The sequence below is a fragment of the Tauraco erythrolophus genome, chromosome 8, assembly GCF_009769465.1.
Source record: "Tauraco erythrolophus isolate bTauEry1 chromosome 8, bTauEry1.pri, whole genome shotgun sequence".
Taxonomy (NCBI): Eukaryota; Metazoa; Chordata; class Aves; order Musophagiformes; family Musophagidae; genus Tauraco; species Tauraco erythrolophus.
The window spans coordinates 35,845,230-35,866,192 of NC_141472.1; the positions used below are offsets into that span (position 1 = coordinate 35,845,230).

General features: G+C 37.9%; 1 protein-coding gene across 1 annotated transcript in view; it reads right to left on the minus strand.

The window, feature by feature from the left end:
* The window catches only part of DPP10 (dipeptidyl peptidase like 10), a 435,193-nt gene that overhangs the window by 160,019 nt on the left and 254,211 nt on the right, over positions 1–20,963 (minus strand). Inside the window, exon 4 of the mRNA XM_086616020.1 lies at positions 2,187–2,281. Coding sequence (XP_086472146.1) covers positions 2,187–2,281 — 95 coding nt within the window. The remainder of the gene's footprint in view (positions 1–2,186; positions 2,282–20,963) is intronic.

Sequence of the window (20,963 nt, forward strand, 5' to 3'; positions counted from 1 at the left end):
TTAATATGAGATAGCTCTGCAGAGTCATTAAACCAGTACTGTTCTAATTATGCATCAGTGATTAAGCAGATGTGACACTGAGTGAGGAAAATGTTTGATTAACGATCCAGGTGCCTAACTTTGGAAGAGTACATTTAGCAGTGTGAATCTGGGGACAATGGAGCTTAGGAGAACAGGACAGCTTTCGATTTCAGCCATACAGTCTGCCCCTGTAATGTTATGATCTCCTGTTAGGATCACTGGCCAGCTTGTCAACAGACAACTCAGCACAGAGACATTTCCTTTTGTTCTCTGCCAAACATACACCAACAAACTTACTGAGTCTTCTGCTCTGTTTTCAGCTTTTTATTCTACTTCCACATGAATAATTGTTGCTGGAATTCACTTTATTTACCTCTAACACTCTTAGCTTTGGACTGCGTACAGAGAGGAGCTTTGCAGGAAAAAACACACTTATGTTTTTATCTGTCTCTGTTTCATACATAATCGTTAAATGGTTGCTTGAGTACTACCCATTTTGCGCCAGCTTCCCACATCCAATTAAGAGTAGATATCTAGTGTCTAGAGCTCTGCCAGTCTGCATTAAAAAAAAAAAAAAAAAAAGAGAGAAGCCCAGAGAAGAGCAACTTTGTGAAAGGAGGCGAAGCTCGCAGTGTGAAGCAGCCTGTCCATACTGATCCATCATTACTTGGCAAGACCAGTTTAGCATAATGGCCTGAATAGCCTGTCATGCTGGCATTGCACTTGACACTGCGTGAGCCAAAGACTTGCCGCCAAAAGCGTATGAATTCATCTGTGAGGAAACCCAAGTCTTGTCGTTAAAGTCAAGTTTTAAAGCCAGGGATGTCCAAGCAGCTGCTTGCATTCCAGTTATACACTAATGGCAACACGTAGGCCTGACACAGTTAATCTCCTACTTAGCCAGGCAAGTGCTCACACACATACACAGATAAGAGGGAAAATGCTTCTGCAATACTTTGTGGTTTGTACTTTACAGAAATTCACCTCTTCACTCACTTTTAATTGTGTCTACCGGTCTTTTTTGGCCCAGGAGGTATCCTGAGGCACATCCCAGCATATGGAAGGGTGTGGTTTACAGAAAGGGAGCCTCAAACACACTCCATTGAAACACAATTCTCTCCTCCGTTCTCCTTCATCTTCACATTGACCTAAGAAGTCAGCGTCAAGTTCTTTCTCCTGAACCTCTCTGCTCTCCTCTTTCTAGTTCAAGGAGTTATAAGAAAAGGTCACCAGGGCCTTTATGCTTTGAAATCACCAATCTGTATCAGCAAAGGCTAGGAACAGACCAGGAATAAAATCAGCCTTTGTCAAACACTGCTGATGAAAATGAGTCATCCTTCTGGGTCTGCAGGTGCAAAAGATTTTACTAAATTAAAAACACAGGGATTAACAATAACAGCCAGTGGTCTGTATGCAGTATTTATAAGGAAAGATTAACAAGCCATGCATTTATGCTGCAAAACCCTGACAAACAAGAATTACAGGGTAGGATATAAGTGGTATCACTGAGAACAGCAGCACCAAGCAAAGCAAAAGGAAATGTAGACTAAGATATTAAAACATTTCTTAGCAATTACTGCTAGTCAGCAAGATAACACAAGCTACTCACGTATTTGCTGTTTACTGGTCAAGAGGAATAATCCCCAACCATCTAGTTTGCCATTAGAGCATGGAGGAACAAGTAAACCAGGCAACCAGGACTAGGAAATAAATTTTCCTTTGCATATTTAATTGCATAAAGGAAAATCTTCATGACTTTCCAACACTTTTCCCATTTCCTAATAGGGAAAAGCTCTCAAGATTTTGAGTAGCACTCTCTCCTATTTTATGAAATTTCTTGTTATAATAGACATCAGGTAGATTCACCAGCACACATGCCAGGCATGATCCTTCAAGTGCCCTGAACAAAGCATGGACTACAGCCAACAACATACCCTCCAACATCTTGGTTATTTACACATAGATTGAATAAAACAACAAATAACTTCAGCCAGAAATCGTGCACTGACAGAGGGACCGATTATAATTTCCATTTATATATAATCTCCTCTAGATTAGAAACATATTTTCTGTAACCTTTCAATATTATACTCTCTCACTCCTGTTGCAGGAAAAAACGCTAGCAGACTCCACTAAGAAATGAGTAAATAATATATATTACTTACAAAAGTTGTATTTTCCAATAATAATGTAGTTGTGTTTGTTTCTACATTCAGTTCGACAACATGTCCATTTCTATTTTTATACACCACTGCTGTATCTGCAACAACAAAGGCATTAACAGTTAGCAAACACATTGAGTATTTAATACATCTGCAGAGAAAATCAGTATGTTACAGTCATTAGAACATCTTTATCACAATATGCAAACAAGACTGAGAGAACTGCACTCATGATATCTAGTTTTGTTGATTTGAATCATCAGCTTCAAAAATAACAGTTTATGCCATATAACATGTTCACCTCACTCAAAAATATGAATTAACTTAAATGGACACATTTTCTGTAACAAAAATGGGACTGCTGTGAACAAAGTGACATCTTGAACACAAAACTGCTCTCACTTAGATATCACTATCACTCTGACACCTTAAAGTCCAACACTATCCACTATGAAAAGGGCCATATACCGAAGTAAAGTTTTGCAAAGAAAAAATCTTTTGCTGGAAGCTCCTTAGAAGTGATTCTAGCAACACTTATGTACTATTCTGTACCTCTGGTAACTGTGTTGACAAAGACATGTACTACATCTTAGGATAGTCCATATCCCCTGTGATTAGTGCTGGGCCACAGAATCTCGGACTGTCACACAAGCTGAATGTCAGCAACGGAGGCTTAAAGCTAAACCCTCCGTTTAGGTCCAATTGTAGAACATTTAAAACACTCTGGGATGGACTGTTGTGATTTTTTCGTTCTACAACTTACTTGATTTATAAGTTTCCATAACAAAAATAATCCAATACACCTGAACTAAAGGGGAAAAAAAATGAAATACAAAATTAATTGTGGCTCCTACGAAAAAGGCTTTGTATCTGTTTGTGTCAATACCTGCAAGATTATCAAGAAATACACAATAACTACATAAGCCTTGATTTAAAAAAAAAATCTGGTTCCAAATTTCCCACTATTTCTAATATGAGATTGAACAGATTGAGTGCTGATTCTTTCACGTTATTTAAAACCCATCTAAGAGATTTATATTTAATCAAATGAAACTGTTTTGTTATAAAAATGTAGAAAGCATAAGCAAAGTTGTAAATTAAGCCTAAAGGAAACACAAAAGAACTTTACTAATCCTCAGTAATATCTGAGAAAGTCATTATAGATCCCTGAATTTTATGAAGTGGGAAGTAAATATGACTAGAGAAAAAGGTTATGCTACCATAAAAAATATGCTTTGCTTATTCAGAAAAACATGGCTGTATTTTAATTGACTCCACAGAAACTCTAGATATATAGCACTAGTCAATGTCCTCTGGTATGTTCTGTAAAATTAATGAAGCTTCATTTTTAAAGCTTACTAAACTATTTTAGGATCTTGGCTGGGAAGTGGGGTGGGATGGAGTTTAGAGCAGGATTATCAGAACTGTTGTTTAGGAAGGAAAATTAGATTGTGAAAGGTGGAATTAATAGCATTTTCTTACAAAGAAAAAGATTCCAAACACTTATTTTGAATAAAAAGTGGTAACTGTAGAAAGTTAATGTGATTGCTTACTGGCTACTACAGAACATTAAAGTGTTTGTAACTTCTTTTACATTTTTTTGCATGTATTCTTTTAGGTACCGTAGTACTGAAAATCTCCAATGATGTCATACCATGGTGCTAAGCAATATTATAGAAAAAACAAAAGTTGTCTGGACAGAGAGCTGTCCGCAATTTTCAGTGAAGCATAATGTGAGAAACGGCACACATAACCCAGAGACATTGAACAGCTGTCCACAACGGGCCATGTTCATTGCCCCTGCTTGAACATGCTCTGAACAATGCATTTTTGGTCCATAGGTGAGACTAATATGCCACCCAAATCCAAACAACAGTATCAGAATGTAACTCCTCAGTTACGTACTCTTCTACATGCCACGTACATTTGGCCAACAGGATTTACAGCATCAGGCCTCATTAACTAATCCTACCAAGAACATTTCACCCAAAGAACTTTCCCTTAAAATTGCAGGACCACGAGTAAAATACACAGCGTCTTAGGGCTCTTCTTGCAAGTCATACAGCATTTGAATGTGTGAAACAGCATTTGGAATAGCATGTACTGTGGATGACATAAATTAAAGCCTTTGTTCTCAAGTTAGAAGAAAATTTATTCAAATGATCAGAACAGAAAACTGAGAGTCAGACCTCTTCAAAAGGCAGGCTTCACTGGACAGTAATTATACCTCTCACTGAACTTGGGCTTTCATCTCTATGTAGTTAACTCCTGAAGTGCATAAATTAAACAAACGCTTGCAAAATGCATGGGGATTCTCAGATAAAATTTGTATCAAAATGCCATGCAAGCCTTGAGCATAAATACAGTCTTCAAAAGTAACCATATTAATTGACATGGAAATCTCATTCTATCAATAGCTTGTCAAGCTGGATAACGTGATAGTTGATGGTCACACAACATCACAATGATTTCTTTTTTCATTGATAGCTCAAATGTAAATAAGAGCCATAAACATAAATTTGTTTTGAAATTTTTGTCACCTAGGGTCAAAAATTCTACAGAAGAAAATAATACCTAGTCCTCAACATTGTCCATAACTGACTGATTTATTTTGTTTAGTATCTTGGCTTCTTCACCACAAAAGAAGTTCAAGGATCCCTGACACCTCACAAAGCCATTCAGAGAAGCAGAGTTCCTACTTCAAAGTAATTCTCGTTTAATTTAAAACAAAAGAGTAGCATCACGTAAAAACTGCTTGGCTGGGCACAAATTGCAGCACTGAAGAGTCACATTATGCATCTAAGAACATCACTAAAATAGAAAGCGTTCTGTCTGGAGCAAAGAAGAATGTGAGGAAGCCTCTACAAAGAACAGGAGTTATCAAGTCACCAGCCCCGGATGATGTACACAAAACAGTCTTTAAAATAACTCATTGAAAACTTCCTACTTGTAATAATTCTCAAATTTCTGTAAACTTTGGAAACTCCAGAGCACTGGATGACTGATAAGATTATTCCATGCTACTAAAAGGTGAAGACAGACACCCAAGGGTCTGTACATAAGTTATCTTCACATCAGTCCCAAATAAAATAGTGGCACAATAAATCCAAGAATCTTTCCATAAAATACTAGCTGGCGATATAATTCATACCTGATAGCATTTTATGGAACATAAATCTTGTTAAACAAAGTTTGACAGAGTTATGTTTGATACAGGCAACTATGCTGAAACTATATATTGGGTTTTCTTCAAGGTATTTGATTTATTTTATGACATTGCGATTCCAAAGTTTACATTATACAGAGTTAACAGGAAACACATTAGAAGGATTAAAAATAGTATCATTAAGAAAAATAAAGAGGCAGACAGTGTACTCCTACCAAGTGATCTGTCTCACCTGGTTAACCAATCACTGTTGTAGATGGAAGACTGGAATTGAAGAGCAGTGATGGAAAGAAAAACCTATGGGCTTATACAGATAAATACTGTACTACGTGTTCCCAATGGAGTATCATGGCAAGAAGAGTTGATGTGGATCACAAGTAAAAGTCCTAGGGTGATCTTTCCTCTGCTCACACCACTGGTGAGACTGACACTATTGTAACATGTCCAGTTCCTGGAGTGAACGTTGCGAGAATGGGAAATGATTAAAGAGGAGTGCTAAGAAATTGTCAGTGTCATTCTGGATCAGAAGACAAACATAAAAACGCAAGCTGGAGTGGCTAGAATTATTCAGGTTAACAGAGAAAGTTCAAAGACATTTAGGGAAAAGTTGATGACAGGGATGAAGGTTGGGATGCGTAGAAGAGCTCAGCAAAGGAGATGACAGAATGAGCAGACCTGGGACATTTCTTAAAGATATGCTTTAGATCTTTATGTCAATGATTAGTTTACTCTGAATGTGGGTAAAAAAAAAAAAAAAGTTGAGTTTGGATGGCTGTTGCAATCTCTTCTGGCCTGGAATCTGTGGATTTAACTTCCTCTACTGATTTCTGCATCCTCTTCTGCATTGAATCTTTGGGAATACAGGATTGTCTGCACAATATAATTCGTGTTCGTAGCTCTGTGCTAAGACAATTTTAATAAAAATCTCAAACCTTAGGTTTTTTTAGTTGACTGCCTGTGGGATCAAGGGATATTTATTTTTCCTTCTGATGCATATAATTCATCTCCTGTTTGTGCCTTTTACACCACTTTCCTACAAACTATCAAATATTGATCTCAGCTGCAGAAGGGATACTGGGGTTGGTTACTGCTGCAGCACCATTCAGAGAATCCACATGGATGTATGCCTGGTTTGATGCTCGAAAGCACAGCATGCAAATTCCACAAACCTCAGAAGAGAAATTTTTCCCAGGCAGACAAAATGGACTCCCTCTCTTTCTCCTCTCCCCTGCCTTACCCTGCAGCAGGTGGCTGAGTTTACCTGCTGAGATGGTTCAGGTACAGCTTACCAAACTGATTCACTCGACTGCAGCGGTTTCAACAACGACTGCCATGAACACCTTCCTTGTTCTCTGTGTTGCACATTTAAGGTTCTTCATCAGATCTGCAATGCCTATTTTAATTAAACTCCTTGGGTTTGCCATAAGACAAACTTCATGTCTATCTGGATAAGGTAATGAACTCGGTGATTCAGCAGTCACTCTGATGACAGACAGACAGCAAAAGGTATGGTAGGCTCAGATGCTATTACAGATAACTAATCTTTGGGAATAATTTATTCTACCTTGATTTTGAGTTTATTTCTAAACCTGACTCTGAGGGAGGCTGCCTAATGGACAGCTCTGTAGACCAAACCTGCTGCTAACAGATTCTCTACAACTTATTTGGCTTTCACAAAGAATGCAACATTAAATAAAATATTACTTGAAAACAAATTCTAAACCCAAAATTCTTCTGTGATTACTGCAGCGTAGTAATTTCACCTGAATCAGTAACATAAATATTACATCCTCTTACAGAATTACACTAGCTGCAGCACTAATTAATTTTATCATTCTGAGGCTAAAGGTCCAAATTCTTAGGCTATTGTATGGTTTTAAAAGTAAATCTTTTTATCATGTGCTGTAAGTCTAGGCAAAGAATGTGTAACACACGTTCTGCTGAAGTGATTAATCCATACAATTTAAATCACAGTTTGGATGTACATATCAATACCATAAATATAGCCCTCAGTGATGCAACTAGTAACGTAAATATGGCATCATCATAATTGCAGGTGGTTTTAAAATGAAAGTAGCATTTCATATAAATAGTTTTACTAAGGCTATTTTTCCTGTTTCAGGTTCAACACTGGTAAAGGTTCTGCTCAAGATCAGGACATGTAGCTCTATACTATGTCTGGCCTAATACATATTATTCCAGGGAATGCCAAAGTACAGGCAAAATATCATAAAATGCAAAGAAATCGATGCAAAACTTTTCGTATTTGACAAGCAACTTGACCCCCATCAATTCTGCAATAACTTCTTTACTCTCATTTATTGAATTTACCCTTGTTTATTGAATTGACAACAGCGCCCTGTCCTAAATGCTATAGAATTCATTTGTGGCACTCACTGTTCCAACTCGCTTCACATGGCATCATATGTGCACACATTATCTAAAAAAATTCAGGCCCTTTTAACTTCTAATGAAAAAATATGTATTATTTGGAAGAAAAAATGGACTGACTCCCATCCTTAATTACATCACCATCACTGAAAATCAAGCCCTGAATCGTGCTGGTGTAAGAACTTGGCCCAGGGTCTATGTGGCCTCTAACGATCTGGCTTTCTGAAAGCAGGACACTGAATGGGGGTGGCTTATTTGATGAGTATAAACCCTGATTTCACATGTCAATGAAATTAAGCAATTCATCCTGTAATTTAAATTACACAGACTGGGTTGAAAGGGTAAGTTACCATATACTTTAAAGCAAACCTAAACTGGGACTAAACCTCCGTATTCCAAACATTTAAAAGCTTACTATTGTCTAGAGCCAGCCTCTTTTATCTTTACTCAAAATGACTATATCTGTAAGGAAAGCTATGAGAAGTGGTATCCAGACTGGAATTGCTTTGCCAAATAAATAATCTAATTATTTCAAACAACAGTTGTGCAATGTCAGTCCACTGAGCTGTTTCTTTATTGTCTTTCACTAGTGTTCCCCAAACGAACATTAATTTTTCTTCCACCAACTTGAAAAACAAGATTTACTTAAAGAAGCCATTTTGCATTACTTCACAAGGATACAATTAATATTCAGTAGGGCAACTACTTCCTCAGAAACCAACCTTCTCCTTGTTTATAGATGCACAAGTCTGTTGTGTTAGGCACTTCATTACCTAGGATCAGTTTTCTGCTCTAGAGAATTAGAAAAGACAATACAAGAGGTAATAGATAAAGAAGACACACAAGGAGCTGAAGTGATTTGCCGCAGGTCACCCAGCCCGTCAATAGCACATTGAGGAACTCGAGCATCTTGATTTTTAGTCGAGTGCCCTATTTACTTTCACCTCAGTATTGATCCAACTTTTTAGTAGTTGGAAGTTTTCTTCTTTTATTGGTGGTATCTGCATATTCAGACCTGTACATGACACAAAAAGCTCCAGGTTACTTACCACATAATTTTTTTTTTTCTCCTCTGGAGTCACTCCAAGGGACTCCCTCTGTGTCTTAAACTGTTGACACACTTATTAACTGCATATTTCAGCTGTGAGAGTCAAGAGAAAGCTAGTCATGTCCTACATGCGAATTTGAAAAGATCCAACAGCTTCAGGAACAAGTGAGGATTCCCTGATAAAGCATAAAAGCAGGAACCCTGCCCTGCATGGACTCGGAGAATTTATGAAAACTTAAAGAGGCAGCTTAGGCTCACTAAAGCCACAGGAGTTAGGAGACTCCTCAACCTGAGTCTCCAATATTCTGCACATGCTTCACCTTAACCATGCAAGAGTTATGGTTCTACCAGTGGGTTTATTTTATTGAATATTATTCTATTCTATTCACAGAGTTTTTAAGGTTTGAATTTTAACCCAGGAATACACACTGTGTTTTTCATCTAGCCTCTACTAGTCATCACAGCAATCAAGGCTTATTATAAAATGAAAAGCTGCCTAGCTTGTCAGTCTACTTTGCCACCATGTTCACTGAGATTAACTTGAATAAGCTCTGCTGATGCTAATAGTGACAAGGAGTAACAGAATCAGTAGTTCTACTTTGGGCAAAAATAATCTAATTTCTACTAAATGCACAGTACTGTTAATGTATGTTTTGTTTGCCAAACAAAAGTACTTTGTTAGAATATTTGCTAGAGTTGAATTAGTTGTTGATAATACGATTTATTTTATGGTAACTCCTAATATAAACTTGTGTGGATCCATCAGTTTCTATGGAGACATGCCAAGACCATCTTGCTAGGACCAGGTTCAACAGTGGTTTAGAATTTACTAATAATGGTATTCAATAGTTTGAAGAAAAAAATTATTTATAAAGAAGGTACACACAGCATAGACATCTAATTGCTGGCTAATTTGTACAGAGTACTGTACATCTTAGCATAAGTTAGTTGCCTTAAGGAGCCCAGAAGTACCAGGCATGGATATTCTGTAAGTATTCACATCCTCACCTCCCCTCACTTACAAATGATGAGCATTACAGAAATCTGATGGGCTTTTGTCCACTTCATTTTCTCTGTTCTCACGATAATACAGAACAGGGACTCAAATATGGGGCTTGTCCCTATCCAGCACATACCATAGCAAGAGGAGCAGGTACCTCCTCCCTTCCTTCTGGCAAAGCCTGCCTTTGGATCAGCTGGGGAGGCCCAGCTGATGAGCCCTGGGGCTCCTGTTGGAGGGCAGGGCCCAAGGAGTCTGCTGGAGACACAGAAGCATCAGTACTCAGGACCTTCTGTGCATAGAAACCATCAGATATTAAGGCAGATATATCAGTCTTGAGAGCGTAAATAGCATCTAAAAAGTGAAGGAAAGAGAATGAAAAGACATCCAAGCAATGCTGAAAATCTGCTCCACAATATCTAGAATAAGGAGGCCTCAGGGCAGTCTTTTGAAATTAGTGATAGTTTTAACCTGAAGATTGTAAATGCTTGTTTTCTCACTGAAAATATTTATTAAGTTTTGGGTTGTTTAAATAAAATTCTGCTTTGCAGCACAAACACTGGCATTAGGAAGTCAGAGTCCTGCTTTTCCTTATATTTTACTTCTTTTTTTAAATACAAACATAAAAGAATGTTGACACCTTGCTGTCAACACATATGTCAATCAGCCTTTGCTGTACACAGTATTATTAGAACTGCAGATGGCATTTCATTAAATTGATTATAGAAAATGTCATGCTAATTAAAATAGAGAATGCTCTCTGATTTAATGAACAGGAGGTGCTAGACAAATCTTTGTCTAATTAAGTGTTTGCTAATGAAATAAAATAGTCATTTACAAAGATATTACAGATACAGACCAAATTTCAATACGTCAGATAAGTCACGTGTCAGCTGAGCAAGATTTCCACTGCTTTTCTAAAAGTTCAGGCTCTTATTAGTAGTGCTTTCAAGAAAACATTTATTCTGCACTAGTTTTATAATGTAAACTGTGACTCTTCTAGACAACCTTTCATTATATAGAAGATTCTCTATTCAAAATGCCTTGCAAAGTTGTAGACACAGGCAATTCCTGCACTTTCTGAGTTCCACAGGCGGTCTACTTCCCTTTCCCTTCTAAAGCCCAACACAAACTAACCAAAAACCAGGTGGAGATCTTATGCCACAGCAGCTACAGAAATGGAAGCTGCAGAGTCACAAAAGCATCCCACCGGACACAAGGAATTTAGCTCTGCTGAGAAGGAGGACTTCTCAGTTATGACACAGAGATGCATCAACACGAAGACAGAGCCCAGGAGAGCAGATCTCAACTGTTATTCTGATATTGTTGGATGAATCAGCCTAATCCAAAATAACCTGGATATTGTTTTAATTATGCTTTATTGCATGTTGTATATTTGTGCAGAAAGAAGCAAGTAGAATAAACTAGGAGTGCAAGTGTTTGCACAAAATCTATCTCGCTACCTTCTTCAACTCCAGAATAAAGTGACCAGGCACTCTGGACTGACCCAGATAATTCAAATCTCCATCCTTTATCAATTTATCCTCCTCTTTTCCTATCTTGTCATCAGGTATCATACCAAGTCACGCTCAACTCACGCTTATTTTCAGTGGTCCTGATTACTTTAGTGCACCAATGTATGAAATTCTTTCAACAGTCACTATTCATTTACAAAATTCAAGATTTCTTCATTTCTATTTCTTCATTTCTATCATGCAATTGTGCAGGATCCTGCCTCATTATTACAGCTGCTGATACCCCCATGCCAGCAATTTGGGACAGAGGAAGTAGACAGATCTTGAATATTAACAAATCCCTTGGGGGACTGAAATACAAGAAAAAATATGATAGTGACATATATACTGCAGTTAAACTTCAGTTCCTGCGTTTGGCCTGAAGCAAGTGAGGAAACACTCACTGCAGAGCTGTGAGAGGCAATCAAGTGGGCAGCGACCATCAGCCACAGGTGTCTGACTCAGCTGGAAGAACAGGACTGTTCACTGCCTAAGCAAGTCACTTCTATACATGTTGGAAATATGCAAACACAAGGGAAGGAGCTGAATTACTTCACATTTTCTCTGTTTCAAGAGCACATTCAGGATAACACAGCTCCAGCTGAGCTCCAGCTTTCTGAACTGGTCAAAACATCACATGACAGCAAGATATTAACTTACATCATTTAAGCAGCTAACAATTACAAAAAGTTAAAAGAAAATAGGATTTATACCATAACTAATCTCCTATCAGAAGCAATAAAAGTCTCCTTCACTTTCAGAATACAACTGGACTACAAAGCAAATGAATAAAAATAAATGAAACTGCAAAGATCTAAGTGTGCATGACCATAAATAAGAAGCAGTTTTCTACCCTGAAGAGCAATCAGTTGATGGACTAAAGCACAAGATTGGACTGGTTTTGCCATTCCTCTTCACACTTTCCCCACTCCACTTTTTTTAATGCAGAAATCTCCGTCTGTGTTTCTGTCATTACTGAGAGGAAAATGTTAGGAATATTCATTTTCCCCCCTAGAGCAAAGCACTGAACATGATTTCATGGTGTTAAAAGCCAGGATAATAGACTTGAGTCTATTAGTCCATTCCAATTTGTTTGAAAAGCAATTAACAGTAAATCAGCACCAAGAGAAAGAGGAGGGGAAGGGACAGCATTCACAGCAGACAGAGAACCTTCCCAATAGGCTGCATCACTGCTCGTGTGCCACGCAACTCCAGTAAGGTCCACCAAGGTATTACTCCTGGATACTTTCTGGTACCTACACTTTTATTTAGGTGCTCTCTCTGTAAAAAAAAATATATATATAAGGACTTCAAATTAGAAAATAAACTCTTACTTAAAGTGCTAAAAACTTTAAAGAGGAAGAGTAGGGAAAGTTATACGAGCACTTTGGTATTCTTATTCCACATTGCACAGTGATAGTGAAACATCAGATGCTGTAGATTTTGCCAGCACAGAACATTCCATCTTTTCCTGAATTTCCCACGAAACTGCTCAGTTTTCCCAGCTATGTGGAAACATTTTTGGTCAGGAATAAAAAGATAATCTCTGGTTACTCTCTCGCATTGCACCTAGGACCATTACTGAGCCAGCTTGGCAATGGACTCGGCCAGCTGTTACCCAAATAATGTACATGTCCCTGGACTATTGAGAAAATTAGGGAACAAATTGTCAGTCTCAGTCACGCATCCTATCCCAGCCTCTTCCCCAGAGAGATAATAAAGCATCTCAGTACAGCACTTCTCTGACAACCTCGGGAGTTGACCTTCCTGCTGAGACTATCAAGAGGACAAGCCAGACGGGACACGGATGGCTCTGCTCGGAGTGCGCAGCATGGCCCAGGCCGGATTTCCTACAGATTACTGAATTGGCAGAGCTGCACTTGGGATAAGATACAGTGATGTCAAGGAAGGAAGATTTATATGCTTCTCTACTCCTATACAATTACAATTCTCAAATAAAACTGGGTATTTCAACCTGCAGCAGAAACATGAACATCCTGTGCCTCTCAAACACTCCTGAGAGCTCACCATCGCTCCTACTTCTGCGGTGCTCTAGATGTGACCGGCGTTTCACGGACAAGCCCAACAAGTGAGAAAATTACAATTCAGTGGCTATGTGAATCTCACAGTAAAAGATCAGCCACAGGACTGCAGTTTGCTCACCTCCTTTTGTCCACATGAAAGTGTCTCAGCAAGCTGATTCAGCCCGAGCCGATGGCTCAACGCCTGCCATCCTGCTCCGGCTGCGGGCTGCATGGCAAAGATGGCCAGTGTAATATCGCAGTGGCCTCAGGGCTGTCCTTAACAAACCATGTAATGTAACATGAGAACCTGGCACTCCAGCAGAGGACGTCAAAGGCAAACGAGGTCATAGTATAGGATTTCTGGGTTTACACTGACAACGCTGATGCTTCTAATTTACCACTCTCCAGCTAATTTCTGTAGCACATGGAAATTGTACAGGCCATAGTAAACTTCATCTTGAAGAAATTATAATCAAAATCGAGGATATGGTGCATGTGATTATGCAATGTAATATCGAAACCCTAAATGAGAGCAAGGAGAGTCTAGAGTTGGATTATTTGCTACTGAAGAAACTTACAGATAGTATTGTGGAAAATAAATATTCACAGGCACTTGAAAGGTGAAACAAATATATGTACACTGTCAATTAATTTTACCCAGATCTTATCATGTTCCATTTAGGATAGGATGACCTTCTCCCAATGTATCATAACTCTGCAACTTTAGTCAATGGAATCAGAGGATAACATATTATGTCCCAAAAGAAAAAATGCATATCAATCCCATTAAATACTAATTTTCAGAGTATGATGGTGGAAAATAACATTCCCATTCAGTGCTCCATTTTCCTTATTTTTTAATGACTATTCAATTCTTCAGAATAAGCTTTCTACTGTAATGAAATGACAATCACCAAATTTACCACACCTGGCATTGCTACTACACAACTGCATCACACACACAAAAAATGACCTCATTAACCATTACACACACAAACTCTCCTCTGTAATGAATGGGTTGAATGTCTTGAACCTTGGCCCATAGTCAATACAGGGAGAGAATAATCTAAGAATGAAAATAATGCTGATTATCTATTGGAGTGTGTCATAATATTCATTGACCAGGAGAACACGTAACTCTAACCAGGCTAATTTGAAATGGCTCTCTATTGCCTTTTCCATGACTAGTACACCGCAGAGTGCATTCTCCTTTCACAAGTGGTACCGGATCTTCAGTCTTCATCAAAACTAGGAAAGTATTCAAAAGACTAAAATACTTTGGATTTATTTACTAATATGAAAAATATTAATAACAAAACCAAAGATGGTTCCTTTATGTACACACAGTCTCTTCCTTGAGGCTCTGCACATGTGGATTACGCGTCTCTTCCAGCACTGCAAATACACTGCCACTTGGTGTAAACACTTGCCACGCTTGTAAATGCTGCTATTTTGGCTAGGAGTGAACAAGGGCACCTCCGCAGCTCAAAGACTGAGCCTCTGCCTCTAAAAATAGTTTTACCATCACCAACTGGATGGTGATCACGTACACCATTTGAGATGGGGAACACGTGGTAGAAGGGATTGCTAATTATTGCTAATTACCTGTGAAAACAAATCTCTTCTATTTTTTCTTATTTTATATGTAGGTCTGAGAGTGAGTATCTGCTAACTATTGAGTAGCAAAAGTTAAAAGTTTGTGATCTTAGATATGTAGTTTAAATCTACTTTGAAATTCTGACTTATAGATAACAATAAGACATATTTCACAGCTATCAATTTACTGATATCAATTGCCACAGAAAATGAAATTAAATTTAAAAATATGACGCTGAATAATAAAGTATCTGTGTGCAATAGAAATTATTCTTATTTCAATAAAAATTAATCATTATGGCAGTAGGTACAAAAAATTCAGTAAGCCGCTACTACATGTACTCTCAGCCCTTTTCAGCAAGATACTTACCATGTGCTTCAATTCCATTGCACAGAATCCAACAGTTTTGCTAGAATTTAGACATCTTTGTTAAAATCCTGACTGTACTGGAGTTAATGAGGGTTTTGCTTCACAGTGTAGTGCATCCACAATTTAGAAGGTGCAGCTAAATGTCACAGAACTATACGATTGACAGGACTTGGGGTTTTTTTTGTTTTATACTACCAAAGGATAAATAAAATATTCTAAGTTATTATAAAAATAAACAAAGCTAGGCAATTTTCTGTTCACAATTCATTATTTAACCTGCTCTTCCCAAAATAGCAGGAGCCTCATTCTGATTTACAAGAAAAACATGTTCATTAAATGAAGATCATTAGCTCTTCAGAATTATCATGCAGCCAGTAATATATAAATCACATCAAGGCATTGTTTTGTGATTTTATTTTTACCTTTTATGAACCTAAAATACCAGCCTATATTAAATTATTTCTACTGATCAGTCATCTAGACCTGGAATAGAAATTAGACATTCAAAAGTCAAGTCATTAAAATTTTTGCCCAGAAGTACTAAATCCAGTGTATCCAAATTTAACTCATGAAATGAAATCACTTAGGAGCTCTTGTTTTCATATGTATTCATTACTTACCATACTGCTGGAGTTAGTTCTTGGGAAATACCCATGGTAGCTAATCTGAAAATTAAACGGTAAGCACGTAGGTCTCTAATCAACATAGATATGGAGACACAGATTTGGCATCAACATTGGAAAACACTGGCAGAATTCCCTTTGGTATTTATTTGTTTTGGATGTTATTGTCTAGTCTGTACATGTAATTCTGGTCTGCTGAAGCGTGGGGAATTGGACAGGCAGTGCCAGTAACTGTGTAGGATCGCCAGGACAGTGCTTATCTTGATCCAGTGGGTCCTGTCCCACATGGAACACTCCGTGCAAGCTCCATAAAAGCAGGAAGCAGGTCCGGAGGATGAAATTACCTAAGGAACAGTCTCATCCTCAGGATGTACACAGAAAAACACAGATCTAAAGCTCAATCTCATAAAAAACAACTGTTCTGATGGTCAACTAAAGCCCCTCATCCTGGCCTGGAAGAATTCTGATTGTATTTTGCAGCACTCGCCAACAGATTTTATTTGGCTCAAAGACAAAGTCTTAGTTCCAAAGGGAAAGAGACACAAGCAATTAAATTTCTATCTTAACATTATCTTCATGTGCTTTACTTTACTTCTTTCAAAATTACAAAGGTGACATGCCAGTTAGGGACATTTTGTGCCGCTCATCTATGCCATTAACTTAAAATGAAATGTAGCTGAATGGCAACATTACAACAAGAAGCAAATCAAGGAAAGGTTGAACAATGGCACTTTTGGCAAGCCAACAACTGTTCTTTAATAGCGGAAACATCTGGTGGTAATTTGTCTGCATGGTACCCACAAAAGGAGTATCACAGATCTGCTCCAGGTGTGTGTGCAAGTGAAACAATAGAACTTTTCTCTATACTTTAGTCATCCATCAGTTTCAAAAAATAAATATTTACATTATTGTTCCAAATTTCTCCTACTGATTATTCCAGGGAATTATACTGCTTACCTGCTTCTGATCAAATAATGAAAGCAATTTACTTTTTATTTTCCATCCGAATTATGGTTCCCTTTCAGATTAACATTGTTATTAATTTTATCAGTTGCTGGTTTTCCTTAAGTAAACGTGTCATTTTTTCTTTGAAATATTACTTCATTAGTAAATATATACTTGCTCAATAACTGCTTTAGACACCTAGAAATTATTCTATTAGAAGTTTAACAAACCTGTTCGGAGATTTTTTATTTTTGCACCCAAAAAAAACAAGGAAAATATCTGGAAGGAGTCAATAAGTTAGAAGATGAAAGGTGAAAATACATATCCAGTGCTCACAACCTGTATTTATTAAAATAAATGAATCCAGGATAAGCACCATTATGTCATTAGGAAACCCTGAACACCCTTGCTTTTTCTCCTCTGCTCCACTACCAAGGATGTATTACAGGGCATGTAAGAAGGGCTGATGCACAAATATTAACAGCAATGAAATTTGTTTCAGTGTAACTGTGCTTTTGGCAGAACATGTATATTTTCAAACCTAAATCTTTTTAGGTTGAGAATGAGAGATCTTAAATTTGTTTACATTTATTAATTTTTATCTTCTTTATTAAACATTTTCCTGATGTTGAATTTGTCAAAAAGATTTTGTTCTATTATTTTCATTTTTCATGCAATTTAAAAACCTTCATGCACCAAACTGGAACGTGGACAAAAATGTCCCATTTTTTTCCAAATGCAGATCACTTTCAGTAGTTATAAACACAAACTTCATTCTAGTTTACAGGTCAAAATTGAAGTCACTGCAGGGAAGCTACTTAGCAGTTTCACATACTCATCTGCAGCACCTGAAGTGCATTTTGTCCTCGAAATTATATATTCCAACTACACAAAGGTTGGACAGTCAGAACTGATGTAAATAGAACAAACAACGTTCATTATACACAGCAGATTCAGAGATTTCAAGGCCAAAAGGTCCCATTATGGCCTTCTATCCTGAATTCCTTCAGAGCGGAGATTACAGGATTTTGACCTGCAATTCCAGCACCATACTTGTAATTTCCTGTTGGGTTTTTGTTTATAAAAAGTATGCAGACTTGCTTTAAACACTTTGAAGTAGAATCCACTGTGTCTCTTGATATTATAATACGAGCTGATAAAGGAGAAAAACAAATCCTACCATGGTGCCATTAGCACCTTACCTAAAGAAAGACCTTTCACTATAATAACACCTGGGCAACTATCAATAAAAGAAATCCATTTAATTGTACAGTGTAATGTGAAACACACTAAGCAAAGGCCAGAACTTAGAGCTTATTCTGCTCTGGTCTGTTCTGTGCAGCAGACCACTTCTGCTGTCTGAATCCAGTTTGTGCCACTAAAGCAATTCACTATTAGGGTAAAAATAAAAAATTGTACCTAAACTTATCCAGTGTACTGCAAACATGCCTGTAGGGACCAACCCTACACCACTGTTGCTTCAGCACTTTGCTATTCAGGGGCTTAACACAACTGCTTCAACTATCTCCTCCTCACCCGTTACGGGAAACAGCCTCGAATATCACCCTTTGATTATTGTAGCTTTGCACAGAAGAAATATATTGGTGTTATATATTACACATGCGAAGAAACAAAGGATTATATCTATAAGTCCATCAGAATCTGTGCTTCCCAAAACAGCAAACGGCTGAGACACAGTCTAAAAGATTAGAAGCAGATTTCTACCAAGCAATGATGACAGAGACTCCTGTGCTCAGCTGTTGCTGTCCTGCTCAGAGCCATGGGAGGGTTCTGGACTCACAAGTGCCAGTAAATACGGACCCAGCCAACAGGGCTGTAACCACCCGTAGGGACGGGCTATGTCTCACAGCTGCACAGCACGTACTGCTGACAGCACAGAGCCAGGGAGGCTGCAAAGGACAGCGTAAAAGCATTAACAGCCTATAGAAAAGAGGAATGTTTAAAATAAAAAATGTCCGGCACTTCCTTATTGTCTCATGTCTTCCACCAAAACAGCCTACAGGAACAATGCGGAGGCTTCCTCCACCATTGTAGCGCGGATGTCAGGAATCCTTTGTATTCTGTAGTGAAACAATCACACTACGCTTTTTCAAACAGACCTGTGTCAAAGGCACAGATGTGCACACTACCAAAACCCGGTTTTCATAATGCATTGGAAACTTTTCTCTATGCAGAGAGAAAAAACGGCAGCATAAGTTGGAAACTCGCATCCAGTCTCTCAACATCCTTTTTTAGCTCCTCACCTTTTCAGGAGCAGTACCTTTTAGCAAAGCTCCATTTAGTGATGTTATTTAAGTTTTCAGGGCTAAGCCTATTCTGAATCATAGTCATAGAATCATGGAATGGCATAGGCTGGAAGGGACCTTAGAGATCATCTAATCCAACCTCCCTGTCATGGGCAGGGACGCCTCTCAACTAGATCAGGCTACTCAGGGCTCCGTCCAACCTGGCCTTGAACACCTCTAGGGAGGGAGCATCCACAACCTCTCTTACAGGTTCATACTTAGAGATGGTTCATTTTGACTCTGAAAATACATTCTGCACTTGGGCCACTGGAAGTCACAAGTAGCAATGATGTATCTAAAGACCAATTACTCAATTTCTATTACTTAATTAAGATGTGCATATAAATTTCTATGCCTCATACAAACTCACACTTATTCCATCTGCACAGAGCACAAACACTCCTTTTTCTGCAGTGGCATTTTCCCTTAATATGAAACCCAATAAACAGTGACATTACTGTTACTATAACACTAATTTTCAGCTTAAATAAAAAAAAAGCATTTGATCAGCTTTAAAATCACAGCCCTGCACTGGCAACAGAGGTATTCCACTTCTTTTTCTCTAAGAAAAGAACCCACAAATGGAGCTTCCTAGGAAGGAAACTACTTCCTAGGAAGAAAATAACTATGAGGTTTGAAGATGGATGTCTTGTTCCAAGCAGATGCCTAGTTTGGGCCAAGAACCCTTGGCCTGATACCAGTGACTGTAAGAATGACTCTTCACTTTCCTTAACAAAAGGGCAGAGGAAGAAAGCTTCCAACCTCCTCGAAGTGAAATATCAACATTATGAGTCTGTACTCAGAGATGAGGACAGGCTTGGCATACATGGTTTTGGGGAGATGAAAGGAGAGACAAGAGGCTTAATTCTCACTTGAAAAAAAAAAAAGAAAAAAGAAAAAGAAAGCAGCTAGCTCTTGGCAAGAGGAGGATACTTATTCCCTACAGCAAGGAAAACAGTTGGGAGAAAACTGTAACTCAAAATATTTGAAACTCATCACTGACAAATTTTGGCACGGCTTGGCACTGGCTTTTATTGCAGGACTTAATCACTGTTCTTCATACCTCTAGGAAAAACATGGGGACTATACACCAAATAACGCGAAGAAAAATATATTCAGTATTTTCAGTAAATAAGTAATAATTACAGGAGTACTACGGAACATAATTTTATTTCTAGCTACGAAAAAACAGGCAAAAAGTTATCATCCATACTTCTGCAGTCTCATAGTCAATCAAATACTCCTTTTCTGAAATACCACAAGGCAATGGAAAAAAATGTAATGTAATAAATAACCTGCATTTCATTTCTTTTCACATGCTAGCTTTTAAGGAAAAAAGCCTTTGAAATCCTTCAGCACAGAGTTATTTCCAAGTTCTGGGTTCCTTGGTACTATTTCTAATTAGTATCGGAGATTCTATTACATTTATTTTTTGCTGGTAAAACAGAGAGCTGTTTGTATACAGATACCTGAGGGTGGGATAAACAGTATAATGTTAGCACATCCTAACCCAGTTAAATGTTAAAGTGATGTGGCATCTAACATCTAATTTTTTTTTTTTTACAATATTGCTTTTGATCAGAAACTTTACATTCAACATTACAAATTCATTTTAAAAGTCCTACAAATAATTACCAAACAGTAAATATTAGCTACGTTGTGTAGACCACATCAGGATTTCCACATCCTTGTAGAGAGGTAATACAACATTCAAGCTCTTTAAGAGGGCACTCATCCTGTTGTGAAGTTCTTGTACTGTCTGCCTGATAAGACAGTATCCATACACTTAACTATTCA